This window comes from Diuraphis noxia, unplaced genomic scaffold (genome assembly GCF_037042655.1).
Source record: "Diuraphis noxia isolate RWA-SAM2 unplaced genomic scaffold, SU_Dnox_SAM2 contig0001, whole genome shotgun sequence".
In the NCBI taxonomy this organism is placed as follows: domain Eukaryota; kingdom Metazoa; phylum Arthropoda; class Insecta; order Hemiptera; family Aphididae; genus Diuraphis; species Diuraphis noxia.
In genome coordinates, this window is record NW_028301711.1 from 27,143,562 (window position 1) to 27,154,237 (window position 10,676).

Below are 10,676 nucleotides of genomic sequence, written 5' to 3' on the forward strand. Positions count from 1 at the left end.
CTTGCCTAATCCGGATCACGGATTGAAATACAGAATCCGGATTGGCGGATTCAATCCGTTTTAACCGGATTATCGAATTCAATCCGTTTTTCGGATTAACGAATTCAATCCGTTCTCCGGATTTACGGATTGAATCGGTAAATCCGAGTAACGGGTTTAATTTATAAAGCTGAATTAATAATTTAAAAATAATGTTTATGAACAATCAACTAAGTACAAACATCATGATATTATGTATGATAATATAATATAGTATCTACTATAATTAACATATAATATATTTGTTTGTTATATTAATTATTAATTAAGTTAATTAATAATTTAATAATATTTATTGTATCAACTATCAATCTATATTCTTTTTTTTATTTATATGTAAATTGATTATTTATCACATGCTAATTCATATTAGATCATTATATTTTTCAAAAAGGTGTTTAATACTTTAATGTTGATTTATAATAAAATAAACAAATTACTACCCCATACAATTATGAAAATATAATTAGTAACTAGTAAGTAGTAAGTACTAAGTAGTAACTAAATAAAAATCACATGGTTAATTTGAAAAACTATTTTTTATTTAATTTTTGTACATAGAAAATGTTACATTATAAAAAAAAAAAATATATTATTTTAATTTTGCTGCTTTGTGTTATGAGAAAGAAAGATTAACAATTTGGCCGTTTCACCTGATAAACAATTTCTTTTTGCTGTTATAATATTTCCTGCGTTAGAGAACGCTCTTTCTGAAGGTGTTGAGGTGGACGGAATGCACACTTTTTTTTTTGCAAGTTTTGAAATGTTTGGATATCTTGAACTATTTTCTTTCCACCAAACTAATGGACAAGCATTTTTATTTATTGTTTTCTCTTTTACATATTTATCAAGTTCATTTTGTTCACTGCATCTTTCATTGTCTGGGAATAATATATCAAGAGCAGTCATTTCTAAATGTTGGGCAGTATCTCTGTCGGTTTTAATAATTCCAGCACCATCATCAAAATTTAGTTGTGTCTGTATGAAATTTCTTATTAAATCCATCATTCCATCATTGTTATTATCAGCAAACTGATTTTTGTAACGTGGATCTAAAAAAGATGCAATATTTAAAAAAAAATTTCCTCTTCATGAGCAGCATCGAAAAATCTTGTTTGAAACTCCCGAGTTAATATTCTTTTAAATGTTTGAATTTGTTGAAGATCTGTATTGTTATGTTTTAAAAAATTATCCACAATACTTTTTAAAATTGGCTGCACAGTAGAAATTGTGGGAGTTTTTGCTGATGATAATATGTTTGTAACGAGATTAAAAGGTTCAAGAACTTTGATCAAGTATTCTAACAACTCCCATTTACTTTCACTCAATTCCAATGTCAATGCAGTTGTTCTTGTAGTAACTGTACGGTCATTTAATACTGAACAAATAGCTTGTCTGGAATCGTTAAGCCTGACTAGCATAGCATAAACAGAATTCCACCTAATTTTTACTGATTGTACTAATTTGTTTGTCGACATTTTCAAATTTTTTTGAGCTGCTAAAAAAGCTTTTGAAGCTACAGTAGAGTGTTTAAAATGTGATACAATTGATGAAGCTGTACTCAGTAAATCTTTGATTGATTTATCTTCTAAGCCTTTATTAACACAACGTTGCAGCGAATGAGCGAAGCAAGTTCTACTTTTTATATCAGGAGCCATAGAACAAACTGCATTTTTTATATTAATTGCATTGTCATGAACAATACAAACTACTTTATTGTAAATATCCCAGACACGTATAATATCCAACAGTTTATCTTTTAAATTGATACTTGTATGACGTTCATCCATCAACTCGGTTGTTAAAATGTAGTTCACTATTTTCCACTCATTAGTGATTCCATGAGCCGTGATTGAGATGTATGATTCAGTAGATCTACTAGTCCAACAATCTGTTGTTAAGGCAATGAAATCTATACCATTCAAATCACTAGCAACTCGGTTTTTTCGGTCAAGTAAAGTCCAAGCATTCTTCTTTTAATAGTATTTCGGCATGGTACTTCATAGTTTGGTGATACTGTTCTCATGAATTCTAGAAATCCAATACCATCTACCGAAGAAAGTGGAAGCATGTCTTTTGCAATATATCTTACTATACTTTCAGTTATCATTTCTTGCTTCTTGACCGTCATAGAAGGAGAAAATAATAAATCTGTTATTTTTTGTTGTTTTATTGAATCTGGAGTTGAACATGAAACTGCAATGGATGTAGATACTTCAGGTTCAGACACAGTTTGAGAGTTTTCAGAATGAGATTCTTCACCATTCAGTATAATATCTTCAGCATCATCATCTCCTTCAAATGGTCTAAATGAAAGTATACAAATACCAAATTAGCTATTAAGATTTAAGATATTATTAATAATGTAATATCTGAATTTCCAAAGTATTAGTATTGAAATAAATATATTTATTCAATCATATTAATTGACAGTTGCAGCTAGCTTCAGATAAATATGTGTTTTTGAGGAGGAAAAACAATAAATATTGTTAAAATTATATTATTATATTACCTTTTCTTTATAACAGCATGCTCACCACCCAGTGTTTTGTTTAAATTGTGCTTTATCCGTAAGTGACTCCATAATGTTCCTTAGGTAGGTATATAAAAAAAACAATATTAATATTATTTAAGAAAAATAGGCATTAGCTAGTATTATTAATTATTTAAGTAAATTAATTTAAATACTTTAATAGTATCTACAAATCTAAATTAACTTGTATAGTACATTTGTAAAACTAAATTTAGTACCTACCTAGTATCTACCTAGTACCTAGTAGGTACTAGTGTACTACCTACCTAGTACTTACTATCAATTGCATTTAGTAGATACCTAGTATTACCTAATACCTACTACCTACTGTTTTCTTATAACATCAAATTATTTTGATTTTTTAATTTTGAATAGTAACAACTAACAATAATTACAAACTCAATAATTATATTAATCCGGATTGGTATCATAATCCGGATTGATAATTTTTAATCCGTAATCCGGATAAACAGATTAATGACGATTGTTTCAAACCGGATTGATCCGGACACGGATTTATCCGGATTTGATGTCCAGCACTAGTAGCAACCCTGTACTATATAACATTGGTATCTAATCTAGTTTTTAAAATGACTAAATTATGGTTTGATAATAATTTCCTAGAGCTTAATCTTAAAAAACTAAACACATTTTTTTAGTGTTCAAAAGGAAATTACAAATAATTATTTTAAAATAACTGATCACTCTGAACTTTGTATAACTTGAAAATATGTAAATTGTACTTGTATAACTATTGATAAAGTCAGTAACATAAAATACCTAGGTTTACATATGTATAACAACTTTAAATGGAGAAAGCATATCGACCATGTTATATCAAGTTAGAAAATGTTTCTTTATTTTTAGGAGCATAAGATAATAAGAAATATTTAAGATTAATTTATCTTTCATTTGTGCAACCAGTTATTACTTTTAGTATTTAAATATGGGGGGAAAACATTTAATTAAGCTAAAAACTATTTTGAATAAAATAATAAAATATATTCTAAAGTTACCATGTTTTTATAGTACAGATTTCATTTATAATGATTTAGAAGTGTTTGACTTTGATAAATTATTAAAAAAAAAATAACTTTTATTAGCTTATAAAAATAAAAATTTCATACCTACATGTAAGCATAATAAATTATAAGACTAAGTATAAAAAAAAATATTAATGTACTTAAGATAAATTGTAAAAAACTATTCAGATTAAAAAGTTGCAGTAATAATGCAACTGAGTTGTGTATATCGTTAAATATTAATTTTAATCTGTACCAAAATATTTTTTGTTTAAAAAATGCTTTACTTAAGTTACCTAATTACTTAAGTTCACCTCCATTTCAATCAAGCTTAAAGGAGATGAGCAAATGTATTGTGTTAAATACCTATGTATTTTATATGTTCAATGATAAATTTGCCAATAAAAGTATGCAATGTTTTAGGATTAAACATAAAAAAGTATACAACATTTAAATAAAGTTGTATTTTATTTATTATAAGAAAAAGCCAATGTCTGCCATGGACATTACACTGTTGAAGGCAAAAGAAACATGAGACGTAACGAACTAACGACAACCTTAACTAGTAAAATAGCCAAGAGCAGCGGCGGATTCTGAATTTTAACCAGCCCGGGAGAATTTCGTTTCACCGGCCCAAAACTCCATAAATACAAAAAATTTATTGAAAATGTTGTAAAATTATAATAGGTAATACATAATAATAATTTTAGTTTGGTTAAATAAATTATTTAATATTCCTAATTTATTACTTACATAAACCATAAAAGTATTATTAATATATATGTATTACATAATATATATAATATATCAATTAATTATATCATATTCATTATTCAAGTGATGTATTGTATAGGTATATTATTCAACATATGACATTATGAACAATTGTGATAAACAGTGGAAGCACGCCTGCATATCATACAAATTAAAAAATTGAATAAGGTAGAACTTGGCCAAAACTTAATAATTAATATGATAGTTTTTTATTTAAGAAATCACTACTATTTTTTATAATGTCAATAATTTCTTCTGAGTCTATACTATGTAATATACTTTTTTCCACATTCATAAGCATAAATGCTTCTAACTTTTCTTCGCTCAATGAATTTCTTAATCGTGTTTTGATTATCTTTAGCTTAGAGAACGACCTTTCACATGCTACCTGATAAGTCAAAATAAGTAATTAAAATATACCGTATAATGAAGTACTAAAATAAGAATTATAAAATTTGAAATGTATGTCATTACCTGTGTACATGGAAGTGTAAGCAGATACTTATAAGCAAGAAACAAAAAATGGTATGCATTACTATACAAATTATACTTCAAAAGTACATTATAGCAACAGTGAGGACAATTCATGCAAGACTTGCAGTGTACTTCTTCAACATTTGTGCCATGTTTATCACTTATTTCTTCTTCAATATCATCTTCGCTACTTTTTTCATAGTATTCAGGTACAGTTCTTTTTAACTGATCCCAGGATGATGAAAAATTTAATAATTCATCTAACAATTTAGCATGAGTCAATTTGTCATCAAATTTTTTCAAGACTTTGGACAATTCAAGTAATGTATCAGATGGTAATTCTTTATCATGTAAATCTTTAAAGTTATTTGGTGACAAACATGCTAAATCACAGTACAGTTTTTTATTGGAGGAGAACCTTTCTTCCATGCAAGAAATTGTTTTGTCAAAAATTATATTGTGAACTTCAACTGTGAATTTTTCTTCAGCATCAAGTATAGGTTGATCTGATGTCATCTCATCAGCCATTTTTTTTTTGTGCCTACATCTGATTTTTGGGAACTCTTTGTCAATTAAAATATCCATTTTATGGTTATCTTCAATTATATTTATGAATTGATCTGCTTCAGATTTTACATCTTTCATACCTCTCTGAATTTGTTTTAAATTATGTAAAGCTTTATTTACCAATTCTTGAGATTTTATCAAGTCAATTCCTGAGGTTTGTAGATATCTAGATAAAGGTCCCACAATTTTAAAAATTTTAATGTAAATCAATGCTGTTAATATTAATTCATAACTCATAAATGCTTCTTTTAGATTTCTAGCTTTTGCTTTAATTTCAGGATTAAAGTCAGGGGATGATTGAATTGTATCTAATGATATTATAAGTTGCACATAAAGGTTATCTTCACCAAAAATAGTTTGTAAAGATTTTTCTTTTGACCACCACCGCGTCAATCCGATAGAAACCAATTTTTTTTTAATATTTTCTCCAACAGTATTTTTCCAAACATTCATTCTTTTATAAGATTCTTTGAAAAACACAGCGACTTCATTAAGTAAAGAAAATAGTTTTACTGCAGGCAATGCAGACTTAGTAGAGTCTATTAAGACTAAATTAAGAACGTGACTATAGCACCAAACATGTACTTGTCCTGGTGATGATTTAGTAAGCCACGCAGAAAACCCATTATACTGACCTTGCATATTCGAAGCCCCATCAGTAGAGTTACCAATACAGTTTTTTATATTAAGTCCACAACTTAACAATTTATTTTCTAACATTTCATGGAAACTTTTTCCTTTGGTTTCTGTCATAGTTACAACTGATAAAAGTTTTTCATGTACACCACTGGAGTTCACATACCGTACAATGAGTGAACATTGGTCCTGTACTGATACATCTTGAGTAGTATCCATCTGTACTGAAAACATAAGTGCCTCTAAAATCTGTGAAGATATGTTTTTCTTAATTAGGGTACTTATGGAATCGATCACCATATTGACTGTGGTTTTTGAAATGAAAGTAACCTTCGAAACTTTTCCTTTAGAGTTTCCACTATTTGCTTTACGCTGAGCCTTATTAGTTAACGAATCAACATGTTCATTTAGGACAATGTCATACTTTTTTAAAAGAAGCAATATATCCAAAAAATTGCCATGATCTAAAATAGGATTATTTAAAGACAAAGCGGATTCGTTCCTATGAGCTCGGTAACTAAGTCCTCTCTTACCAATTAATTTTACTATATCTATGACACGCTGAAGTATTTGTATGTTTTTTTTAATTTCTTCTTTTTTTTTCTTTTTAAAATCAGAAAATAGTAATATATTAATAGTTTTGTTACTTGTATGTAAAAGATATGATTCAGAACAAGACATATGTGTTTTACTAGCTTCATGTTCTTCTATACGTTGGTATACATGTGTCAGATAATGATACAACAGATAAGCCTTTAGTGAATAGATTAGGTTCTGAAGAAAAAGCTAAGCATACACTACAAAACAAGCTTTTTGATTGATTATCAAAACTTAGCCACTGGCGTTTAATACTATTGCTTCTAAAATAAGCTTTAGATGATTTAAACAGTTTTTCAACATGAGGTTGTTTTGGATGATACTTAAAAAAATCATTGATACTAGACAGCATAGGTTTTTGAAAATAATTTAAAGTAAAATTATTATCTAACAAATTATTGTTGTCAACATCTTCAACCATAATAATATCATCTTCAACCATAACAATATCTTTGTCATCATCAACATCAGCATTAACCAAAGCACAAACTTTCATAACATTCTCCTACACATAATTTAATACACAAAAATATATTTAGTTTGCAAGCACGTTTAGCAATTATTATGTTACAATATAGACATAAAAGAAATATTTTTTAAAAGCATTATGATTTATTTATTTATAGATATTTATTTAAGAATTAAATTTTAATTTTACCTTTTCTAGTATATTTAATGTATTATTAACATCTTTGCAATTGACAACTTCATCAGAATTTGAATTATTACTTAATATTTGATTACTCTAAACCATTTATAAAAATGTAAAGAATTACCTATGTTCTAATAAATTTTTAAACTAATAAGTTTGTTAATTAAATTGTAATCTTACCACATCAACAGTATTTAAGAAAGTATCATCACTACTGCAATCATTGACAGCATTAGAAATTGTAGTATTACATTACTAGTAGTAGTACAATTATTACTCTAAAACAATTAAAATAATTCAGTAAATAATCAGTATTCTTATTTATAAATTATTAGGTAGGTACCTATTTTAATACAGATGCAATGATTTATCATTTTGTATTGAACAAAAAAATAAAACATAACATTATAAATTGTTAGGTACAACAATGTTGTTGTTGTCTGTTTTGTTGTTCTTTAATTATAGCCTATAGATACTCACTTTTTGAATTGGTGGGATTGAAAATAATTCCGAGATTGGTCTACATTTGTTCGCTTGTGAAAATAAAAGTTTTTTATTTTTTTCCCTAGTTTTTTGGGCTCCGCCTTTACGTTTATTTTCCGACATTGATTACTCTAACAAAAAACACTTTAAAAAAAACGTTAACACATTACACCAGTCACCAAATTATAAAACAACACTTCTTCGTGCGTCTAGATTTTTAATCGATGCCAAAATCTATTTAAACAAAAATATTAATGTCAACTTTGATCAATGTTATCATAACGGCCGCATGCTAAATCGCGCGCACACTACAATACAAGCATAGACATATAAATTTATATTTATGTGTACAGTATGAATACAACCGTGGTCGTACGCTTGATATCTGCATTTTGATTGATTGTTTGTATTTCGGTTAGGTATTTCCAGTTACTGAGATAATACCGGGTTTATCATACAAATTAGCTAGTATAGTTTTTATTTATAGATAATAATATATGTACTAACGCATTACACATAATATTATAACTTATAGTTAACATAGTATGATGCACAAAATGTCATGTAGATAATAAAAATATTTTTATCGAAAAATAATATTTTTTTTAAATAAAAGAGAACATAATATTTTAGTATAAATAAATTATAAAATCTGTTTTAGGATGATAGGCTCGTTAGCTATGACCGGCTCCGGCCCACCGGGAAACTTCCCGGCCTCCCGGTGGCACAATCCGCCACTGGCCAAGAGGCGCTCTCTAGTGTAGCAATGCCAACTTATAAACTACAGTAAATAAAATAAAAAAATACAAATACAAATATAATATGTACATACAAGTGAATCAGTTGTGTCTTTGGTAGGCCTAGGTTTAAACTTCTCGTTTAAAAATTGCATCGGTTGAAATGCAAATCATTTCGAGTGGTGAATTTCATCACTGCCTGCTCCAGACGGCTTAACTCCACGGTTCCGTTCTCTATGCAAGTAGACTTTCAATTTTTTTCTTGGCTTCAACAACATTTGTATTGAGTTCATTCGTAATTTCTCTCCAATATTCAATTTTCTTTTTGCCCAATTTGTATTGAGAACACGTGGGATCCCAAAGAATTGGATGATCCTTGCATAGTTGTATTAACTTTAAAGATTGCTCATCATTCCATTCCATGTCGTTTAAAATTTTAATTAGTTTGAATTATAACTAAAAACACTAAACTTAAAAATTTAAACTAAAACTCTGAACCTATAATTCTCTGTATAAAATCAATACGACACTGGTACAATATTCAAACACTAATTATAACTATTAAGTTGAGTGAACAACAATCGTTCAGGGAAATACCAATTGGTGACGAATTGCGTCCATACCAAAATAATATTCTCTTTGATGTACCGCCCCCCCCCCCCCCCCCCGAGCGATCGTATACGAACGCGAACGAAAGCGTTCGAAGGCATTCGTTCGGCTTCGCGAGTAGTGAGTACGTCCACACTACAAAATATAGAATCCACGAATGTTTGGACCGAATCTACATTCGTTCACGCTCGTTCACCAGTGTGGACGCACCTTAAGACGGAGACAACATATGCGAGTATATTATGCGTCCTCTTAAAATAAAAATATTGTTAAATTATAATTAATAATTTAAATTTTGCATTTCCATTTACATATTTTGTATGATATTTTATACCACAATAAAACTTCATAAATATGTTTACAGAGCCATAGCCTAATAATTGCTCAGTCACTTAGAGAAAACTCGTAAGAACTATTGACAGAATGTACTACTAATGCGGTACCTGATTATGAGATGCTATATAAAAATTTGCTTTGAGAAAATGACATTTTAAAATTGGAAAATAATAAACTCAAAGAAGACAATAAGACATTAAGACAATCTAACACAGATTATAAAAAGATTAACGAATATCTAAGTTTTGATATGAAATTTTTACAAAATAATTTGAATAAAACTAATGTATTGAAAATGTATCGATGTAAAACTTGCTTAATGTTTTTACAATTACTTTAATTTATATGTATGCATACATTGCATACAATTTACCATGTCGAAGAGAATAAAATTGATGTCTATTTAGATACTACCACCGGTTCCCTGTATGTTATATGTATATTTCTTAATTTTAAGAAATTTAATTGAATAAGTATTAGTAAAGTGTAATATTATTAAATATTTTTATTTGCAGAAATTTATTTCATAGATTTTTATTTATTTGTATAGATTTTCACAACATGTATATCTCAATTATTTAATGAATAGCAAAAAATGACCTTTCCTGAAAATATGTAAAACGTAAATACAAAACAGTACGTTTTGCATTATCGCCCTACAATTATTATATAAGAACTTGAGCGTTGGCCAATAAAACAAATGTAATCTTAAGTTTCAATTTTTACGAAATCCTATTTATTTTAGGGATATCATCTCTTCAAAGATGGGCTTAAACATCTGATGGTGATCTTAAGATGGTGGCGAAAAGTAATTACGATTAAGACATATTATAAATATACACACAATAAAATGATAAAATTTAACGTATTGTATTAACTTTACAGATAAATTCTGAGCAGCAACTCCGAACATCATATACGAACGACGATGAGTTAGGAAAATGGTTAAAACTATTTTTCGGGTTGCCATTCGTACTACCACATGACATCGAAAATGCATTCGTTGAACTTGTATCTATATGTCCAAATATAGATATAGGATGCATATTTTCTGATTACATATTGCATACTTACGTAGAAAATGATTGTTTATTTCCACCAGCAATTTGGGCTCAAGAGCCGTCAGAAAATCCTCGGTAATACTGTTATAACTATACAGGGTGATTTTTTAAGCATGCTCACCCCACTTTTATGCTCAAATTATGCATATATTCAAA

General features: G+C 28.3%; 2 protein-coding genes across 2 annotated transcripts; both read right to left on the reverse strand.

The window, feature by feature from the left end:
- Positions 1-636: 636 nt before the first annotated feature.
- Positions 637-3,403, reverse strand: LOC107172331 (E3 SUMO-protein ligase ZBED1-like). The gene is made up of 4 exons (XM_089229116.1): positions 3,363-3,403; positions 2,057-2,345; positions 1,241-2,012; positions 637-1,091 (listed from the first exon to the last, which is right to left on the reverse strand). The coding sequence occupies exons 1-4, from the start codon at positions 3,401-3,403 to the stop codon at positions 637-639; spliced, it is 1,557 nt and encodes a 518-aa protein (XP_089085242.1).
- Positions 3,404-4,554: 1,151 nt separating this feature from the next.
- On the reverse strand, positions 4,555-5,370 carry LOC149060435 (uncharacterized). The gene is made up of 2 exons (XM_089219234.1): positions 4,843-5,370; positions 4,555-4,756 (listed from the first exon to the last, which is right to left on the reverse strand). Exons 1-2 carry the CDS (start codon positions 5,368-5,370, stop codon positions 4,562-4,564), a joined length of 723 nt encoding a protein of 240 aa, XP_089075360.1. The 3' UTR covers positions 4,555-4,561.
- Between the last annotated feature and the right edge of the window lie 5,306 nt (positions 5,371-10,676).

Coding starts and splice junctions, on each gene's coding strand:
- LOC107172331 (XM_089229116.1), bottom strand. CDS start 3,403: ATGGTCGATATGCTTTCTCCATTTAAAGTTGTTATACATAT. Junction 2,346..3,362: donor TTTAAAGTTGTTATACATAT/GTAAACCTAGGT, acceptor ACTTTCATTTAG/ACCATTTGAAGGAGATGATG. Junction 2,013..2,056: donor TTCTAGAATTCATGAGAACA/GTATCACCAAAC, acceptor TACTATTAAAAG/AAGAATGCTTGGACTTTACT.
- LOC149060435 (XM_089219234.1), bottom strand. CDS start 5,370: ATGGCTGATGAGATGACATCAGATCAACCTATACTTGATGCTGAAGAA. Junction 4,757..4,842: donor TTACACTTCCATGTACACAG/GTAATGACATAC, acceptor TTGACTTATCAG/GTAGCATGTGAAAGGTCGTT.